The 21,119-nt window shown below is 33.3% G+C and overlaps 7 protein-coding genes across 14 annotated transcripts; 4 read left to right on the forward strand and 3 right to left on the reverse strand.

Moving 5' to 3' along the window:
- Positions 1-114: 114 nt before the first annotated feature.
- Positions 115-4,197, reverse strand: LOC114878872. Its single transcript, XM_029193144.2, has 2 exons — positions 4,013-4,197; positions 115-3,952 (listed from the first exon to the last, which is right to left on the reverse strand). Exons 1-2 carry the CDS (start codon positions 4,111-4,113, stop codon positions 3,145-3,147), a joined length of 909 nt encoding a protein of 302 aa, XP_029048977.2. The 5' UTR covers positions 4,114-4,197; the 3' UTR covers positions 115-3,144.
- A 324-nt stretch (positions 4,198-4,521) lies between these two features.
- LOC114878842 (RISC-loading complex subunit tarbp2-like) lies at positions 4,522-8,932 on the reverse strand. 4 transcript variants are annotated; one of them, XM_029193096.2, is made up of 7 exons: positions 8,741-8,932; positions 7,708-8,032; positions 7,470-7,590; positions 7,102-7,396; positions 6,242-6,391; positions 6,044-6,155; positions 4,522-4,754 (listed from the first exon to the last, which is right to left on the reverse strand). In XM_029193096.2, exons 2-7 carry the CDS (start codon positions 8,021-8,023, stop codon positions 4,618-4,620), a joined length of 1,131 nt encoding a protein of 376 aa, XP_029048929.1. In that variant the 5' UTR covers positions 8,024-8,032; positions 8,741-8,932; the 3' UTR covers positions 4,522-4,617. The 4 variants fall into 4 exon arrangements, with proteins under 4 accessions (XP_029048929.1, XP_029048928.1, XP_029048932.1 ...); XM_029193095.2 differs by having other exon boundaries at positions 7,470-7,605; XM_029193099.2 differs by lacking the exon at positions 6,242-6,391.
- LOC114878848 (5-formyltetrahydrofolate cyclo-ligase) lies at positions 4,960-6,203 on the forward strand. The gene is made up of 5 exons (XM_029193111.2): positions 4,960-5,172; positions 5,282-5,537; positions 5,641-5,688; positions 5,771-5,963; positions 6,053-6,203. The coding sequence occupies exons 1-4, from the start codon at positions 5,062-5,064 to the stop codon at positions 5,941-5,943; spliced, it is 588 nt and encodes a 195-aa protein (XP_029048944.2). The 5' UTR covers positions 4,960-5,061; the 3' UTR covers positions 5,944-5,963; positions 6,053-6,203.
- Positions 8,933-9,444: 512 nt separating the features above from the next.
- On the forward strand, positions 9,445-13,135 carry LOC114878844 (transformer-2 protein homolog beta). 5 transcript variants are annotated; one of them, XM_029193104.2, is made up of 5 exons: positions 9,445-9,610; positions 9,992-10,498; positions 10,769-10,983; positions 11,076-11,170; positions 12,547-13,135. In XM_029193104.2, exons 1-5 carry the CDS (start codon positions 9,596-9,598, stop codon positions 12,570-12,572), a joined length of 858 nt encoding a protein of 285 aa, XP_029048937.1. In that variant the 5' UTR covers positions 9,445-9,595; the 3' UTR covers positions 12,573-13,135. The 5 variants fall into 5 exon arrangements, with proteins under 5 accessions (XP_029048937.1, XP_029048934.1, XP_029048935.1 ...); XM_029193102.2 differs by having other exon boundaries at positions 9,446-9,610; positions 11,073-11,170; XM_029193105.2 differs by having other exon boundaries at positions 9,447-9,610; positions 11,073-11,170; positions 11,897-13,135.
- Positions 13,136-13,269: 134 nt separating this feature from the next.
- Positions 13,270-15,985, forward strand: LOC114878839 (sulfhydryl oxidase 1-like). The gene is made up of 3 exons (XM_029193085.2): positions 13,270-13,700; positions 13,867-14,119; positions 14,197-15,985. Exons 1-3 carry the CDS (start codon positions 13,421-13,423, stop codon positions 15,590-15,592), a joined length of 1,929 nt encoding a protein of 642 aa, XP_029048918.2. The 5' UTR covers positions 13,270-13,420; the 3' UTR covers positions 15,593-15,985.
- Positions 15,570-17,548, reverse strand: LOC114878845 (probable palmitoyltransferase ZDHHC24). Its single transcript, XM_029193106.2, has 2 exons — positions 17,451-17,548; positions 15,570-17,367 (listed from the first exon to the last, which is right to left on the reverse strand). The coding sequence occupies exon 2, from the start codon at positions 17,267-17,269 to the stop codon at positions 16,412-16,414; it is 858 nt and encodes a 285-aa protein (XP_029048939.1). The 5' UTR covers positions 17,270-17,367; positions 17,451-17,548; the 3' UTR covers positions 15,570-16,411.
- Positions 17,549-17,634: 86 nt separating this feature from the next.
- LOC114878837 (transcription initiation factor TFIID subunit 5) lies at positions 17,635-20,550 on the forward strand. The gene is made up of 11 exons (XM_029193083.2): positions 17,635-17,821; positions 17,919-18,104; positions 18,176-18,378; positions 18,450-18,646; positions 18,720-18,924; positions 18,997-19,116; positions 19,181-19,326; positions 19,390-19,527; positions 19,603-19,796; positions 19,857-20,148; positions 20,227-20,550. Exons 1-11 carry the CDS (start codon positions 17,753-17,755, stop codon positions 20,439-20,441), a joined length of 1,965 nt encoding a protein of 654 aa, XP_029048916.1. The 5' UTR covers positions 17,635-17,752; the 3' UTR covers positions 20,442-20,550.
- Positions 20,551-21,119: the final 569 nt, after the last annotated feature.

The following is a 21,119-nucleotide window of genomic DNA, read 5'->3' on the forward strand; positions in this document are numbered from 1 at the left end:
GGTCAACTTCACTGCGACAACTTCGATGGGACTCAGTGTACGTCTACATATTAGAATCGAATGAAAATTAAGCTAATTACGATAAGCTACGATCTTACGTACATGGCAGTAACAACATCAACATCAATGACAACAAAAAAGAATTGGAAAAGAATATTAAAATAAAAAAGATATAGTTCCAATTTGAAGCATTACGAACCCCCGCAAGACCGTACCGTCGTAAACTTTAATTTTTTTAACGAACAAAATATAAAAACAATCTGTTTTGTTTAGAAAAAAAGGTCGATTCTCCGAGTAGATATTCAGCAGACCGTCCTCTTCTAATTTCACATCCTACGACGTTATGTTCCCTTAGAAACTGGCGAGTCCAAACAATTTCGTCGCGTTTCAATGACGATACGTCGTTCGGTATTTCATTCGTTTTGTCATCCGAATTCATGATTCGCGACGAATCTAATATCTATTGACACTAAAGAAAAAAAAAAAAGAAAAAGAAAATGAATCGCTTACACACGAAAAATACATTAGTCAGATTCTCACCACGCGAAGCAGCGCTCTACAGTCAGAAAAATGAGAAACGAAATTGAAACAAAAGGCACAACGAGCTTTTCTAATTCCACAAACTCTAAAGAAAAATAAATAAAATAATTACAATAAGAAAATATTATCATCACCCATATCGATCATTTCATTTCAATTCGCTCGAAATGAATCAATCATCTTCTTTAATATCTTTGTTTCTCATGTTTAAAGAAATAATCGTCTGCGGTATCAACCTAACAATCAACTTTTGTCTACACGCATACACATTCTATACTTTGCATGTAAGTAATGCCTATTTTCCAAAAGTATGTATGAAATATGCTCCAACCAGGAATTCTGGAGACATTATCGCTTTCGAGTAATTTCATTGATCTCATCGGCTTGTCGGACCACTCGTGTGTCATCAAACATCGTACCACTCACGCTCTTCTCGTTCTCTCTCATTCATTCCACGCGTGCCCTCTGCGACGCCTTACTTTTACAAAAAAAGAAAAAAAAAAAAAACGAACGTTTTTGTACTATCAATATATTCAACGTTGGTCGCAGTTTCACTACTCATCGTTAAATCGAGTCAACGATCCCACAGTATGCATACACTATTTCATACGTGAAATTTCACTTCTTATTTGCATTTTACGTTCACTTTCGACTCGCTTTTTCAATTAAAATTGAAACAATATGCGCTTGAATTCAAAGAAAGAATACGACACGCTAACATTTATGTAATTATTATTTTGAAAATAAGAGATATCGTTGGTGGACGAAATTGCGTATGCACACACAGACTCTAGGCTTTAACCGAAGAAAAATTCTCAGTATTCGGTGATCGATGTTCCTTTTTCGCTCTGATTCGTCGTTAAAGGAATATTTTTCTCCATCGTTCATATAATCCATAAATTGGACGATAAAGTTCAATTTATGATTTAAGTGCATTGCTACGCAACGCGTCTATCACTTATTTATGTATCTTTCGCGATGTTATTCATCCCTTTCTTCTTTCTATACGTTATAAATGTCTGATCCGGTGACGTTGACGCACTTAGGCAATTGAAAAATTCAATACACACGAGTATATAGTTTCCATTGTACGAGATGTGTACCTTAGTGAAGAAAAATTCTTAACGATTAATCCTTACGCATATTTAATATATGATGCTTATGAGTTTATGAGCTACCATATTAAAGGAAAAAACATACACCACTGAAAGATTATATCGTTAGTTTAACGCGATCGCTTTCATATACATTTGTTTATACTCGGATCGCCGAAAGCTACGTTTGCACTGTGCATACGCCTCGGTGGAGATACGATGTTCAAATTAAGCGAATAGGATTCGACGAGAGAGAGAAATTCTAATTTTCTTCCCTTTTAAAATACCACTTTGTTAACGTGTTTTCATCGTTTTCCATCGCATTGCAATGAACATCGTTACACCGCCATCCGATATATAGATAGTGAAGCACATTAAAAACATAGCGATAAGCTAATTAATATTCAAATATTGGAAAACCTCCACTAATTCTATGCAAAGTATAGCTTGTAGAATACCATTCATTAAAACTAGGACTTATCGTATTATAATAATAATAATAATCATCCAGTTGCTTCTGTATTTTCCTTTTCCTTCTTCTTATACTTCTTTTCTTCTTTCTTCCTTTCTTATTTCACAAATCCTCATGGATTTTCACATGCATTATATGACTGTGGGCTCTGCTCCACTTGCTACGACAAATTTGCTTTCAATGAGTCAATCTCGACGAAAACAAATTTGTACAGAACCGTTTCTCATCTTACTACGTATTTATAGAAATGAGACTATTCGATAATTATATAGAACAAAGTAAACCTGAATGATTTCAACAAATCTTGATGGTACGTTATAAACATCAGTTCCCTGAGTAATTTTTGCCATCGTATATTGTATCGTTCGAAGATTTTTCGCATATAAAATAAAAAATAAAATTCATATCGCAGAGGAAAACATTCATATTTCGTAGGCAAAGTTACTCGTAACATTGACCCTTACAATATGTATCAAACCCATTGAAATCGGTTCACCCTATTCTATATAATTACAAACTATTCTTATTAACAATCATAATTTTATGTACAATTTAACAAACTGCATGCAATCGTCTCTTTCCTTCATTTCTCCACAATATTAGATAAGTTACATGATAAAATTATAATCGAGTTCAACTCACTGTGTCCTGCCATGTCACACATCAAATAATGATAGAAACAAGTGAAAATGATTTTTCTTTTTATTTGATCTTCTGTATAACGTATAAAACCATTTCAGGCAACATTTGTTTGTCTTTTTCTGTCTTTTCTTTTTTTTTTTACGCGTGCAACTTTGCCAAAATACCAGCCGTCACTTTAATACTTACATCGATTCATGCAGACTGGTTAAAATTTATTTCAAAATGGATCAGAAATTGAAATAACTTTTACCACATCCTCTCCATGTAATTTATCAATAGTGCAGTCAAGTAAATTGGCAAATTTTCATGCAATTCGATGCTCACCCTTTCACGGTTACGAAATATCGTTTAAGAATATGTATATATACATATCATCGAGTGGAAAAAAAATCATTTTTACTTGTTGAATCGTGGCGGCCTCCTCAATCGTGGTATCAATTCTGTCCTAACAGTTCTGGCGTAATTAGGAGCAGCATACTGATCAGTTACAGCAATCGGACTCTGCAAGCTCTGAATGAACATCGGCGAGTCCTGTAATTGTCCAACACTTGCTGCCTGATACTGATACTGACTGTTCGCTATATCCGCTGTCGGATAATGATTCGGTTGCACGAATTGAGGAGGATTATCGTATTGCGGATACGGGATCGAACTTTCTGCGGAAAACTGAGGGATTACTGGATTCACGTTCACCGGTGTAGTCGCGAAGCTTCCAGGATCGTACGTCTGATACTGATTCAATTGTCCAATTTGCGTTGTACTGAACGGAGGTGACTGAGGGAACTGAGAAGTGTCTGGGAATAGCACACTAGCAACGGTCGGTTGAGGAAAACTTTCTGGTCTAGGATAAGGCGACATGTTTGCTGTAACGTTGCTTAAACTTTGAACATTTGGAATTCCAGCTATTTGCGACGTACCGTAACTATGAAACGTTTGCCGGCTGTGATCCAACTCTTTCACACCACTTTGCAAGGAACACGCTACGTTCAGTTTCGATTTCGTGTTTGGACCAGCTATCTCGTTGTGCTTGGTTCTTGCTTCGGTCACGAACGGATGACGAACGTTTACGATGCTCTGAGGGGCACGTAACGGTGGGAAATTAATCGGTGCCATTTTCGATGCCGGATTCTGTTGCTCCAAAGCCTTTCTAGCTACAGCAAATGCTGTATTATCGTTCCGTGATGCCGGTCGTGAATGTTGAGTACTGGAAGAAATCCCATGATTCTCTCTGTGTAAAGCTTGAACAGACGACTGATTTACAAACCTCGACGACAAATTGTTCATTTGTGTGCTATTCCTTGCCTTGTAGTCCTGGCTGTTCACCGAAGGTTCTTTGTAATCGGATTGTATCTGATAATTCTTCATTTTAGAATCGATTTCACTGGAATACTTTTTGGTAGAATAATCTTTGGATTTCGATGCGCTCTCGTGAGGAACATTACCACCGACACAGACTGCAGTAACACCACGTACGTTACCGAAGCTCGAGCTAGATTGATTTGTGGTTGAGATTGACGAATTATTCTTTGAATGCTGTTCGTTAGATTTCACGTTCTCATTGTTTCCATTGCTCTTTTTTAAAGATGTATTTATTCTATTTGTAGAAACTGTAACGTTCGATGCTGTAGTAATTGTGTTTAGCGTAGCATCTTTATTGGATATTGTAGTATTTACTGCTCTGACCGATGACTTTGATAATCTACTCTTGTTCCCCACGTGATCTAATTTTTGACTATTTTTACCCTTATCCAATGCTTGATTGTTTACCGATAGTATTTTCGAGTCTGCGTTGTTGTTCTGATTTTTGGACAGCAAATTATTATGGGATTTACAATTGATCGTGACAGCTGGCAGGAGCAAAGCGCTGGCTCACTTCTTGGTCATGATTTTCAGATATTCCAAAGCGTTTTGAGCAGCACTAGCTTGAGCATCTTTACTAGTGACACCACAACCGTAGCAAACTGCCACTGGCAATGTAGACAGTTGCACAAGGCACTGGCATTTACCTGTAACAATAGAAAAATGTGCTTCTACTCTGATCCAGATCTTATTTCAAGCAAAATTGTTAAAATAAGAAAATTAGAAATGAAAAGAAAGGTATAACAAATTATTATAAAATATAATGTAAAATCAATTAACTTATGTTAAATGTACATTAGTGATTAAGATACATTAAATGTGATAAGCAATTTATGATAACTATGTCAGAGGTCACACATTACAGTTTCTCAATACAAACACGTTAGTTCTAGCTTATGTAAACCTGTTAGATGAGGTACCTTTTTTTTTTAAGGGTTGTAAGGATACAGGATCATGTGTGGAATAAATTCTGCCAAACTTAACTTACGAAAAAAAATAAAAACTATCATTGCACAACTCAGTGCTGAGGAGAAACAAAGGCAATCAAGGATAGTATTTGAAAAAGTAAGTCCATGAATGAAATAAATAATTTATCCATAATCAGAGTGTAAGAGGTTAGGTCATATTTTGTTCAGAAATTCCATTAATCTTGATCACTTTCAATTATGTACAGTTACGTTCTCTCAAACAATTTCAAGAAAGCAAAAGGGTTTCTTCATACCTAAGTACAAATGACGAAATTAATACAGTACCGATATTAAAACATATGTTTGAAATGAAGAAGGAAGTATTTATTCCTAGATATAATGGCAAACAAATGGAAATGGTTAAATTATTTTCAATGAATGATTACGAACATCTACCAGTAACTAAATGGAATATCAAACAACCAAGATTTAACGAACCCAGAGAAAATGCTTTGGAAACTGGTAAGAACTGTTAATTTTTAACAATCATACTTCATTCCATTTCACTATTATATTCAAAATAATATTAATAAAATATAAAAAAATGATGCATGCTTTGTCATAGGTGGGTTGGATTTAATACTTTTACCAGGTGTTGCATTTTCTCTTAGTGGTAAGTTGATTTTAATTTACAAATTGCTTAAGGAAGAGAATATTTATAATCTAATAATTTTATGTTATTACTTGTTAACTAGGAAAACGTTTGGGACACGGGATGGGTTATTATGATAAGTTTTTGGATTTGTGTTTAAAGAAACAACAAAAAAGACCACACTTAATTGCAGTGGCATTTAATGAACAATTACGCGAGGATATTCCAACAACCGAAAACGATGTATTACTGGATCTTATACTTACAGAAAAATAAATGTACTTTTTCAATAAATAGTAAGTTAAATAATAAAATATATTCATTAACAACTTGGTAAAACTGTAGTTACTAATATAATGTAAAAAAAATAACTTACCACTGATAGATTTTTCTTCAATATCAACATAAGTTACTTCAAATTGCTGCTCTGAAGCGATTTCTTGCAAAAACTGTACCAGATTTACATCGCCGTCATTCAAACAAGTATTCTGTAACAAAAAGGATTAATAAAGAAAATTTAATAATATTCAAAGGTCTAATATAGTAATTGTTTTTGCTTACTATAACTACAAACCTGTAATTCAAAAAGTTTAACACCAGTTGATGATTTCAGACTTTTATGAAATTGTGAAACCTTAAGGCTATGAATAGTTGTTAGAGTTGAAATTTTGCTACCTTTCAGATCGGCATAACGGGCATTCACATTTGCATTTCTTTGTAAAACCTATAACGGACAATTAATAATAAAAATTTAATTACATGCTCATCATTGGAGATGTTTCACCAATGACTGCACTTATATTAAGAGTATCATGAAGTGGAAATGATCCAAGCGTGTTTACTGTTGAAAATATATTGCTGTGTAAATGATTTCAGTATCAATACACATACATATTACACACATTTCTTATTTTAAAAATTATCCGTTATAGATTCAAGGTGATCAGAAAGGTAGCATATATTTCATATATATTCATAATAGGGTGCCAAATCACTTCCACTTCACTAAACATACACACACATACACAACAAAAACTATTCACAAACATAGACACAGAAGCAACCTATGTAAAGACGCGTCGATATTATCCTACTACAACTATCCTCTGATTTATACTCAAGATACATTCCATGTCATAATTGTTTTACACAGCAGAAAATCACAAAAATACATACTGAAAAACGTTGTACAAAATTTTCTAACAAAAATACATTTAAGTTTTATTTTTTGTTACTTTCACTACTATATTCTAAAAAAGTCTCTATATACTTTATTTATAAGCTTATTGTTACATTCAAAATATTGCATATGTATATGAAATAATTATTGAATGAATTTAAAAACATGTACTACACCATTAGATGAACAACCTTAATATTTAATTTTAACATTACCTTCAACAGATTGGATATAAGAACAAAAAATATTCTTACCTCATCTTCATCCACATTGGAATTTTCTGTATTCATATCATGTAAAGCTTGCCACATTTTGTGAGCTGCATGCCTCTTTGCTACTTTTTTACTTCTTCCCTGACCAACTTCGCGATATTTTAAAATAGAACAAACAATGGTAAACTGTCTTTCATGCGGAAGACCTTCCTCGTTTTCCATTGTGTATTTTGGTGGGGGCCAATGACGCGACATACACATTTCTTGCAATGCTCCAATTGGATTTGTGATTATTTTCTCTTCTCCGTATCCTGATAATTCTTGTAGATTCTCAGAACTATATAAAACAAATTGTATCAATTCTCTAAAACGTGTAAGTAATGCAATTGAATATTGTTATCAATTATTACTCTGGTATATTGTTTTGGAGCGGAGAATCTGGAGCTTCGCTATTTAATCTACACAACTTATCCAATACAGCTCTTGCAGCAGCATGTTTTGCTTCCTTTTTTGACTTTCCAGTCCCCATTGCTGAAACAATTGGATCTGCTTCAATTGTCAAATACTTATCATTTGTTACTTATATCAAATGGTCAAATACATCATTACTTTTTATATATAAAAAAAAATTCAAAATTAGATACAAACCAACAATATCAGCAACAGTGACACGATAACGAAAAATAGGCTCATGGATAGCACCCTCTACTTGTATTAGTTCATACTTTGGTGTTGTACCCCTGCGAGAAAGCAATTCCTGAAGAATAGAAACTGGAGTTTTGTTGGACAATGATTTCATCTCCAATTGAGCGGCCTCACTTATTGGAAGTTTTTCTACCATTAAACTATGTAATGACAATCGAAGTCTGCTACGCCGGTTAACATTATTTGAATGATTAGGAACCCCACCTACATTGGCCATCATATTAGGCCCAACCTGTTGCGGTTGATGCATTTCTTCCATTTTGGCAATCTATAAATGAACATAAATTACACTCAAACATAGATTTAATTAATTGACAAATATCTCAATTACATTTAATATATATATCAAGTGCAATTTAATTATTGGTCTACTCAAGATCTGATCTATAAAAATACAAATTATAAATAATGTAAATATCTAAAGTTGAAACAATTGAAATTAATTTAATATCTAAATTGATGATCTGTATTGTAATAACAATAATATACAAATATGTTTTTAATGAATAAATAACATTTTAAATGATCTGTCAAATGATATTTCCAATTTAACACATATTTCAGCAATTTCTCATTTACAAAAATCTGATGTTTTACAAACGTAAAACAGTACAAAGATAACATTATATATAAAATTATGATAAGATCTTAATAATAACAGAGTCCTAATAATATTTTAGTCTGTTCTAATTACTAATTAATACAAGGTCTGTGCAGTATAAAACGGTAGGAAAACCGGCTGGCGGCCATGATTGTAATAAAATTCATTGATTAATTCTAGTATCTGAAGCATAGAAAATACAACAATAAAGTATAAAGGTTAAGTTTGATTGCGATTTAAACGAGAATAAAGTCAATAATGATTTTCATCACTGTCAATGTTCTATTTGAAACGAAGACAATAGGGAGCATAAACCAACCGGTCACACTATCGTCCGCTATACGAAATCAAAAAAACCTTGCTACCTTTACTCACAATTTTCAAACGTTTTATATAAATAAGCTGGCTCCTGAACAGGCCAATTCCTATGCGAAAAGCGAATCCCGCTTTTTGTGACCGATCCAAGTCTCACAAAAAGCTTGATCCGTTTGACGACAGAAAAATGGTTTGCTGACTACCGGAGAATCTTCCTCGTTTCTGGTTCTGTCGCAGTATGCGATCTGAAGTTTTTCTAGACACAGAAGCACGCGCATCTTTCTGCGCAGATGCACTACTGGCGGTTTTATGGAAACACGCTTTCATTGTCAAATTTTATATTTAGATTTAAATCCTACATAATTTTCCTCCCATTGCTTTCAAATTTTCGTCTAAATATGAATTGTTTATACGCTTCAGTGTAGATACTTTAAACATTGAAAATAACTTATCCTAATGGAAGACTTCCTAACGTTCTCTTTTTAAATTTCTTTGGCATATCATTCTTGAATATAGTTCAAGTAGCTTTGAAATTTTTATAAACAAAATAGATTTGTTTTATTCTTTGTTATTACTTGTTTGATAATATACAATTAATCTGATAGAAATTATTATAAATTTAAATAAAACATTTGCCAAACCTACGATGGTGTTAAACGATGTTTCATGTTTAAATTGGCGCCGTTTTGTTAAATAGTTCGCCATTTTCAATGTTAACCATCGTTTCTTGGCAACTCCGGATGTTGGCGTATTTCGCATTTGTATACCTAGAATCATCATTTCCGGTTGTTACCCGCTGAAACGGTCCAAAGATTGTACGCCATTACTACACACTGACGCTACACCGTATTATTTCAAACGTTTCATTGATTTTTACTACATTTTGTTAAATTTGTTTATATTAAAACTTCCATAATGAGTGATATCGAGGTAATTTCTATACCTTGTTTCCTAAAATAATAATTTTATGTGTAATTTTATACACATTGCAGCCATAACGATATGCGGCTAACTACAGCCATTATCGATCCGTAAACGTTCATCTGTATTTTACCCTTATATTGTGTTTTTAATAATATTATTGTCACGTTTTAACGTTGAATAATGCGTGAAATCGATTAAAAAATTATTCCTAAAGTTCAACTTTTCACAAATTGTAGTCGTTATAGTAAATACAATGTATTAACTATGGACTGGAAGGTTAAGCTTCCATTTCTTTTGCATACATTCAAATGTAAAATTAGATATGTTAGATTATACAAATAAATTAAAAATTATTCTTATTGAAATTATAATATTTATATTTTCCAGAGAAGCGGTAGTCGTAGTGCAAGTCCTCGAAGACCACGAACAGCAGACGGCGGTTTAAGAGATTCACGTTCACATTCAAGATCACGTAAATCAAGAGAACGCAAAGAATCTCATCGGCCGGTGAAAGAATATTCAAGATCAAGAAGCCGTTCTGTATCCAGAGGAAGAAAATCGTATCGTAGTAGCAAATACGCTAGTGCAGGTCATCGTGGTAGTAGTCGCAGTCGTAGTCGTACTCCTTACAGGGGTGGACGATATTCCCGAAGCAGATCTCGTTCATATTCCCGTTCTCGTTATTCTCGGGAACGCGATAGGAACATTTATCGTTCACATTCTCGAAGTCCAATGTCTTCTAGACGACGTCATGTCGGTAACAGGGACAATCCTAATCCCTCTCGTTGCTTAGGTGTATTTGGACTTTCTATTTTCACAACCGAACAACAAATATATCACATCTTTTCCAAACACGGGCCTGTTGAACGTGTACAAGTTGTATTCGATGCAAAGGTATGTAAACATTGACGTATCGTATGTTCAAGTATTTATTCATTATTTCAGCGAATTCATTGTTTAATCAAACCATAACCCCTTTTAAGAAAGGGGTATAGTAAAGTGCCAGAGATTTAGAACGTTCATGCATTAAGGTTATAATGAAACGTTAAAGGCCTCTGGCCACACGTACATTTCATTTTATAAAGCAAGAAGATGGTATAGCGAAGTAATATTTATTATACTTGTCTTACTTTATCAAAGCTAATTGAAAAATTTATATTTCAGACTGGGCGGTCCAGAGGATTTTGCTTTGTATATTTTGAATCTGCCGAAGATGCTAAAGTAGCAAGAGAACAGTGCACAGGAATGGAAATTGATGGCCGAAGAATAAGGGTAGCTTTCTCGATCACACAGCGCGCTCATACACCCACGCCCGGAATTTACATGGGAAAACCTACACATTTACACGACCGAGGCTGGGACGGACCTAGACGTAGGGAGTAAGTTACTTAGCGTGAATACCTTAAACGATACGATTATTTACTTTTTAGAAAATAGTAGAATTGTAATAATTTATATTTTTAAAAAGAAGTAGTTACAGAGGAAGCTACCGACGGTCACCCAGTCCATACTACAGTCGTCGACGTTCACGCTACGACAGATCCAGATCGCGCTCCTATTCTCCGCGTAAGTTTGCTTTTAGTTCTTCTATAAAATCTAATATAAGCAGTCTACATGGATATGTGTCTCCTTTGAAATAATACTTCTGTCACATGAAAATACAATTAATCTATAGATTCATGCACACAGGATACAGAAATAAAAAACTCATTGATTTGATATTGTATAATTCGCTGAAACCTCTTTTTTTCTTCCTTTTTGTGAAATTAAAAGAACAACATATTACAGTACACACACATGAATACGTATACATACAATATGAATATGTACCATATTATGTTAGACTTGTTTTCGTTATCTCTAACATTTAAAAAATGCAGTAATATTAAAATAAGTTATTATGTAAGAATATACTAATACAATTTTATGATCCATCGTAAGGTTGGTAGAAGCAAAGCAAACGAAAAATCATTAAATGCCGTGTCGCTTGTATACAATGTAAAAAAGTAATATACAAGTTGGTACTTCCTATAGAATTAAAATTTATAAGTGGTTGAAAAATTTCTCCAACAGTCGCTTATGCGAAAACTTCTTTAATTTGGATTCATATTTTCGTAGACCGCTTATATTTAAGTTGAAGCAAAATGTTTAAGTACAAATAAGTAGTTAAATTAGCAAGAATGGAAGGCAGGAGCATCAAGGAATGCATCCAATAAGTCGTACGGTAGTAACTAAGCGTAACCCGTAAGATGGGTCAAACAATCATAGTTTTTGTTGCTTAATGAATTTCAGGTCGATATTAAGTGACACGAGTGTGATGCGAGAGGCCAGGTGTTTGGGAGACCATTTGTGTGACTTGACCCTTTGACCTCAAATTTCTTCTAACAATACTGTACCGGGTCAAAAAATGCAAACGCTACATTCTTACTACTATTCTTACCTTACCTAATTCTGCATCATATGCAATTAATATATGGCATTTAAATAACGATATTGTACAATATCAATTAATGAGAAATAATTTAATGTGCAAAGGGTGTAGCATATTCTTTGCATGAAACAGTAAGGTTAGAATGGACATAAAGAAACCTTATTTTCATAATGTTTTTATCGCTTCCTAACAAAACTTTTATGAAGATAAGGTTTACCGTATTGTAACAGTATATGACGTTAATATGTGAAGGTTGGAATATAATTTAATTTGCATCTTTCTTTGACAATTTAATTATTTGCTTAAAAGAAGTTGTATTCCAGCCGTTTGGGCAGTAAATATCACTGGCAATACGTGATATAAAATCTGGAAAGATCATGGTATTTCTAAATGTTTATATGAAAAGAAAAAGAAATGAAACACATTACACACAGAAAAGAACGAAACAAAACAAAAAAATAAAATTAAAAAAATAGAAGTAAGTTCTCTAACCTGTTTGTTTGTTTATAAGGTTTTGAATCAAGAGGTATTGGATGATAGAGGGAAGTTTGAAGTTTCACTCTGAAAAAATGAAAGTTTTGAAAAGTTGAAGACAAGATATCTGAAGATGTTTGTCTTGCTCGAATTTCGAAGATCCAAAGGTTTTTCGCGCTTGTGACAAAGAATATGATCCGAAATCACATTCATTACCGGCTGAGAAGTCTCAAGCCTAGAAGAACTGCAAGACTCAAGACAGTACGAAATCGTTGATCGTCAGGCCCCCGACCTGGACAAGCCAGTGGTTGGGGGTGAAACTGGTCGAACGTTTCCGAAAAATGTTCAAGAAGCATCGAAATCTTTTATGAGTAGGGAAGAGCGTAAGGTGCTCCAAGGTTTATACCGATCATATTCTTTATCAGTTGATTTGGTTAAATGACATATCCGTAATTAGGTGTTTATAAAATAAATAAACATATAATACCTTTACCCCTATTCCCTCCACCATCCCAAAACCTCCTTATATATCCTTAACGGTGACATCCTATTGTTTTCATTTTGTATAGGTATAAGCAGCGGTCATTCATATTGAAACTACTAATAAACAGTGTTTTTGATATAAATGACTATATATCTCAGATCTATTATTACTCAACCTCTTCAGTATTAATAAATATTAAAAATAATTTTAGTATAATCTAGTTAATAACAAATATCAACTGAAAATTTCTCGCATAAACGTTAATCTACGAATGGGGAGCCACAGGTTAAAGAACTATATATATATACGTGCTTTCCTCCCATACGTCGTCGATTCCCTCGGGACCGCCTCCGAGTGGGAGGATGGTGCCTTCCCACTGAAACGCGAAATTTCTATTCTGCCAGAGGCGTAATTAAGAGTAAGAAATATGGAACGTTTCGGTGTTGATTTGTTGTTAAGATTATGGCTGATTGCTATAATAACGGTGAGTTGCAATGCCGCGGTATCAAAAAAATTGTATGACAGTCAAATACCGACCCAAGGATTGTACAATGCCAGTGATAATGTAGTTATTTTAAACGCGACTAATTTTAAGTCTTCTGTCTATGGAGATACAAAAGGTTGGTTGGTCGAATTTTATAATAGTTGGTGCGGTTTTTGTTTTCGATTTGCACCTTTATGGAAACAGTTCGCCAATGATATTTACGGTAAGTAAACTATTATATAAGAGTTATTATTATTATTATCTACATTGATACATGCTTATCTTAAATAATGTAGAAAGTGTCTATAGGAATGTTATCTTTAGATTTGACAATCGATAAATTCTCGAATGAAATTAATTATATACAAAATTTATTTATTTTTTTTAAGGATGGAGAGATATTGTAGTAGTTGCTGCAATAGATTGTGCAGACGATGATAATAATCAAATCTGTCGTGAATATGAGATTATGCATTACCCATTGATTAAATACTTTTCTGTAAATGCAAATCCATCCTCATTGGGTTTAGTAATGGGTAAATATGATAATGTTGATGAGTTTAGGCATAGTTTAATTGATTTATTAGAAAAAGAACAACAAGAAGGACGAGGTACTTCCTGGCCTAATATTACACCATATAGGTATATTAATTTATATTTATCTTTAATATATATTTTGCTTTTTATAACTGAAATTAATTGTGTGTCTTTTATTATAGAAACTATGAAATAACAAATGTTTGGAAAGGTGTACAGAATACTGTGAAATATTACTTTTTATTGTTTGAGAAGACAGATTCGCATTTAGGTGCAGAAGTAATATTAGATATGCATAAAATTACAACATTACAAATGAGAAGAGTCTTATCTGATAATGAGTTATTATGCGAAACAAATAAAGTTACTAATTTTCCAAGTTTAATAGCTTTCAGTCGTAATGAAACACAAAAGTTTCTTAAAATTAGAGTACCTACAAGGGAAGGTGTCTTTGCTACCATTAAAGAATTCATGACTTCAAGAGGAGAAAATTTACAGTTAGATGAACAAAGCTCTACAAAAAGTCATTCTATAGAAAATGAAAATCATAATTCAAATACCAACAATTCAAAACATTTGCAAGTGACAACATCACAGAATGCAGAGGTAACTGATGATTATTTGTATCAATTGGATTTGGAAAATACTTTGAGATTTTCTATCAGCCATGAAGTTCCATTACATAAAGTAATCAAGGAAGAAAAAATGGATGCATTAAAAAAGTATTTCAATGTATTAGCTGAATATTTTCCTTTAAGACATAGTAACATCTATCTAGAAACAATTCGCGATATTATTAAAAACCGGGACAATATATCTGGAGAGGAATTTAGTCAGATAATAAAATCCACAGAAGAAGAAATGTCTCCAATATATTCTGGGCCTCCACAGTGGATTGGGTGCAAAGGGAGTATGGAAGGATATCGTGGATATCCCTGTGGTCTTTGGACAATGTTCCATATGTTAACAGTTAATTATGCTGCTGTAAAAAAGAATACTGAACATGAACCCAGAAAGATATTAGAAGCGATGCATGGATATATAAAACACTTTTTTGGATGTGCCGATTGTTCGCAACATTTTGTACAAATGGCTGCAAAGAATAAAATGTTTGATGTTTCTAACGACAACGAGAGTATTTTATGGTTGTGGTCAGCTCATAATGAAGTAAATGCAAGATTAGCAGGTGATGCTACCGAAGATCCAAAACATAAAAAGATTCAATATCCAATAGTAGAACATTGTCTGAATTGCAAATACGAGAATGGTACTTGGAATGAAGAAAATGTTTTACATTATCTCAAGAACAAATATAGCTACAAAGGAATAAATTATTATGGGTCAGTTGACGCGCGTAAAGATAACGATAATAAAATGAAAATAAGACAAGAAAGGCTTGTACTTAGTAAATATACAAGCAGCAAAAAAATTGGATGGGATTTCACAATTTTTGATATAAGTATCTGTGTCGTGTTATATATTACATCTGCTGTCATACTGATATTAGTCTGCATAAAATTTGCAGTAAAAAGAACTTACAGAAAAAGAGCCTATATCAGCTTGCTTGGTAAAGTGTAATTTTTATTTTCATTAACTGAAACTTGTGAATTTTGGAAAACATACGTACAACAGAACCGAATAAGAATGTGATCGAGATACGATTGTATTGTACATATTTTGTTCTTTTTTAATAGATTGCCTTTCTTTTATACATGACTGTAGTGTTGATAGATACATAGCTTTAACTGTTTTCTTAACTATGTTGACTATAGTTGTTCCATGTAAAACATAGTAGTGTATATTTATTTTGCTTATATTTTAATTAGTAAAGTACAAGTAATTTCTTTTTACTCAAACTTTTTTTGTAACTTAGCATTTACTTGTAGATATAACGTTTCAGTGCTCAATACAGACATTGTATATTTAAGATTATTGCATTCAAATGGAAAATATACAAAAAAAAACATTTAAGTTTATTGTATTATATCATACACTTATAGTGGTTTTAAACTAGTCTTATCAATGTACAATGCATTATACATAATATTTATTGAAACTATTTACAGTAATGAAATTTATATTTATATGTAATAAGAACAAATTTCACATTTTTTTATTAAATTGAGCTTTCTTTGTGAATATTAAAATTAAATTCTTTCAGTAATGTGCTAAGACATATCTTTTGTAATAATTCTTCACATTTATATGACTTATTCAATAATAAATATTAGTTAATCAATACATGTGTATTTAAATTTATATTTTTGTAAATAATAATAATAAGCTTGATGAACCTTACAAAATTTATTTTGTTTCCTCCATCCTAAAAATTGTTTTACTTCATTCATGTATTTGTGTTGTTCATTTATATGTATATATTTTTTATAAAGAAATGCATTATTTACTCTTACGATTGATATATTGCCATGAACTTGATGTATCCCATATTACACCATTATGTGGTAACTGAGATTTTACATAAGGAATTATCAGTGCTAAATACCAACGATCACCGAATACTTCCTTTATATTTTGTTTCCAACCTAAATTATATGTACATATTTTTTTATTACTTTCATTTGCTACGTTACCATTAAATATTAGACAGAAATGATAAATGCATAAAACCCCGGTGTACAACATTCCTACTGTAGATACAATGTATAAAAGTAGATAAAATTGGTCAATAGAACCATCGAACCCAAAAACAAATATAGCTAAAGGAAAAATAATTTTGATTATGGACATAGGAAATTCAAAATGTATCCTATCCCAAATGAACAAATTGTTCAAATAAAAGCTATACACTGTTGCTATAAATAAATGCAAAAGAAACATGACAAAATATCGGTGATTGTAATGACCGATACAACATCCAGTAAAAATACAATGATGGTCCCTCTTTAAAATGCAAACGTTACACGTTGGGCAATGCCACGAACGTGGAGGTGCAAGGGTTTCACAAGAAGCACATAACCTCCAACCGTCTCTAGTATTTGCAGCACTTATTGGCATAATATCTCTTCTAGTGCTGGTATCACAGAAAATTGTATATGTGAAATTTCCAACAATATTTAACATTATAAAATTTCCAAAGATAAAATGTAAAATAAATAATAAAGTTGCGTATTCGTGTATTGCCGGTAATACCACCCATAATTCGAACCAATATAACAGAGGCACGATAATCAATATAAAAATCATGGAAAAGAAATCACTTAAAGTACGAGGCCAAATTCTTTTTCGAAGAATCATTTTTAACAATTTGTTTTTCACGTACCACGTGATTTTTCTCGGAATACTTGACCACTTCTTATCGGTGTGAATACATATATTTACTTCATAACGTTAATCTAAAATTTAATACCACAAATTATTCCTTTTATCAAATTTTTATATTTTCTGTTGTTGTTTTGATATTTTGCATTTTACATACCTTTGGATCATTTCATCAAATCATACGACTCAAATGATTGTGGCCGTCTTCCTTCGATTAGTGGCCGACTTCACATGGTTTCTAATTTTTTCATGAATATTTCTATAGCACTTTGTCAACTATGGTTTTAGACAATGCTTGTTTGCCATTGGTTGAATTCTAAATGGTGGTTCATGAAATGATGTTTGGAGCGCTTAGAGTATATACGCGCCATAATGCGCGTATGGCTGAAGAAGGTGGTGCTACGTTTCGCACGATTTATTTGTGAACAAATTATTTTGAATTGTTGACATAATTGTTAAATGAAAATGGACAACGACAAAAGTACTATGCTCGCAGTTTTGCAACTGCTTAGAAAATACAATTTGAAGGTACTTTACAAGTAATTTCAATGCCAAATACCTTCTAACCTATAGTTTGTATATAAACATTGATATATTATAAGTTATTCACGCGTTATTTTCACAGGGAACGGAAGAATTATTCAAAAAAGAAGCTAATTTGACTGATATATCTGCAGATGATGCTCAACAGACCGATTCTGAAGTTAACAGTGTACTCTCTGCATATAAAAGCGAAGGAGATCCTGCACTTTATGAGAAAGCATATAGCGAATTGAAGAAATTTGTAGAAGGTTCTTTAGATATATATAAAGTAAGTTATTGTATGTAGAAATCATACAAGAAGTATACAGAAATAATGAAGTATAATTTGCTATTAAACAGCATGAGTTGGGTACAATTTTATACCCAGTTTTGGTACACATGTACCTTGAATTGGTTTACAATAATCATTCTGAGGAAGCTAAACAGTTATTGGAAAAGTTTGGTGGAAATCTAGAAGAATATTACCAAAATGATTTGAAAAGATTATCTAATGTAACAAAACGCGAACAAATGGCTGGAAATGAATTAACAGATACTTTTAAGTATGTAATATCAAAGGTTTTTGGATAAATAATTATATCTGGTGCTATAAATGAAATAAAACATTTTATAGGTCCAATCAGTTTATAATCAGAATGTCAAGAGATACTCTTTCAATATTAAAAAGACATTTACAAGAAAAGAAACACAGTGTATTACTAAATATCATACAAGAGCATTTATATTTTGATATGTACGAGGGTGTGGCAAGAAACAAACAACAGATTGATGCTACATCTGGTGCAGTGGTTGGTGAGGCAACAAGACAAGGTAATACCATGGAATGCAATTCTCAAATTCAACGTTAATGAGAATTCGGGTAAAGCATGTTTTTCCATTTCAGATAATAAGGCAAAAGTGTATTATGGACTTTTAAAAGAGCCAGACATTCAGTGTATGCCTCCAACTGAGGAAGAGGAGGACGATACAGGTGGTGCAGATGGGGATAAACCGAAAAAGAAGAAAGCCAAGAAGGATCCTCTGTTTTCTAAGAAAACCAAATCAGATCCGAATGCACCACCTGTTGGTAGAATGCCTTTACCAAATTTGTAAGGAAATTTCTTAGTAAATGTATCATCGTTTCGTATACGGCAAAAGCAACACAATGTAATTATGTGCAGAAAAGATGCGGATAAATTGGAAAAGGTAAAAGCACTGAGAGAAGCATCGAAACGCGTTGTACTCGGTCCAGACACCTTACCATCTATATGCTTTTATACACTCTTAAACACAGTTCATACGTAAGTTCGCATGAAGATTATTTTGTCGAATTAAAGTTAAGCACGCGTCTAATATGAAACATAGTGTAACAGCGGCTGAAGTAGCTGAAGACTCGAGTTTACTAGCTATCGGATTCAGTGACTCTTGTATAAAGGTTTGGAGTTTAGTTCCACAAAAATTAAGACTGATGAAGACTGGCGAACAATTACAGGACATTGATAGAGAAGCAGGTAATATTCGTTGACTACAAGATTTTTATTACTAACATTCAAACCGTATGACGGTAATTACAGACGACGTATTGGTAAGAATGATGGACGATCGCACAGCGGAAACATCGAGATCTTTATTCGGACACAATGGTCCCGTGTACAGTTTATCGTTCAGTCCAGATAGAAATTTACTTCTTTCTTCCTCAGAAGACAGTACAGGTATAACGTGAAATTGATGACATTTTTATAGCTGTACTTGATAAGGAAAAATATTTCTAACGCAATGTATTACAGTAAGGCTGTGGTCTTTACACACATGGACTTGCGTGGTATGTTACAAGGGACATTTGTTCCCAGTATGGTGCGTTCGATTTTCACCTCATGGTTATTACTTTGCCACTTCCTCTCACGACAAAACTGCCAGACTATGGGCAACCGATTCCCATCAACCTCTTCGAATATTTGCCGGTCACTATTCGGACGTAGATGTAAGTTCGTCTTGATTATTCATTTCTAACGTACAACGAAAGACCGTGAATATTTTTCAGGTAGTTCAGTTTCATCCAAATTCGAATTACGTAGCGACCGGTTCCAGCGATATGACAGTAAGATTATGGGACTGCGTAACTGGCAGCCAAGTCAGATTAATGACAGGACACAAAGCTCCGATTTATTCTCTTGCTTTTTCCGCAGAGGGTCGATTTTTAGCGTCGGCTGGAGCCGATCACCGCGTTTTAGTTTGGGATTTGGCACACGGTCATCTCGTTGCCGCCTTGTCAAGTCATTCCGGTACTATTCATTGTTTATCGTTTAGCAGAGATGGAAACTTGTTAGTATCTGGTAAGTACTATCACCATGATTGCACTTTTTGAAAAATTCAAAGAACTTTCTTATTGACTGACTGATATACATTTTCAGGCTCGTTAGACTCTACTATAAAATTATGGGATTTCACAAAACTCGCGGAAGAAATGAGCCTCGAAGACGTGAACGTATCCCATAATCCAGATGTTAAAACAAACGCGGAAGCGTATCTCCTTCGAACGTTCGCGACCAAAAATACTCCGGTCATGACTTTACACTTTTCACGAAGAAATTTACTATTAGGCGTTGGGATGTTCGAATCGACCTAGCAAACCTAGTCAATTTTCGTGATCGATTTTTACTGATAAAACACGGTGTGGCATTGATTCCCTATTATTGTAATATAACGTTTGTTAATACACTTTTTCACATTGATCATTCGATATGTTTAAATTATACTTACCCATTTAACGTCTTGTCCATGTTTCTTCCTCGCGTTGAAGATATAACTTCCTATAATAAATCAAGGAACGTACCAATCCATTTAAAAAGACAGAGTCCATTCAAAGTCAACAGCACTCTCGTCGGGAGACAAGATGGATGTAATCAATTCAAAGATCCAAGTAACGAACTTCAATTACAACTAGAATATGGATGGACCGGGTACAGGCGCACCACTTGGTAATCACTGGATTTCACGCATCCATATTCTATTTTCATGATTAAATCAACTTAGAACACCTATCGCAATTGAATCTATTACTTGCTTTGTATTGTATTTTCATGAACATTCATCTATCCCATAAAACAATACCATCCACAGGAATATCCAAGGTATGTAACCATCTGAACAACCTCGACCAAGTGAAATGACAAATTTCAAAACAAGGTGAAACTGTTTTTCGAATAGATTCTCCTGAAGACGATCAACGGTGATCGGTACCGAGGGTTTCATTTACAAGAAGATATTTATAACTGACCGACATCGCTCTTCAAAAGCGCATCAT

This window comes from Osmia bicornis, chromosome 11, assembly GCF_907164935.1.
Source record: "Osmia bicornis bicornis chromosome 11, iOsmBic2.1, whole genome shotgun sequence".
Lineage (NCBI taxonomy): Eukaryota > Metazoa > Arthropoda > Insecta > Hymenoptera > Megachilidae > Osmia > Osmia bicornis.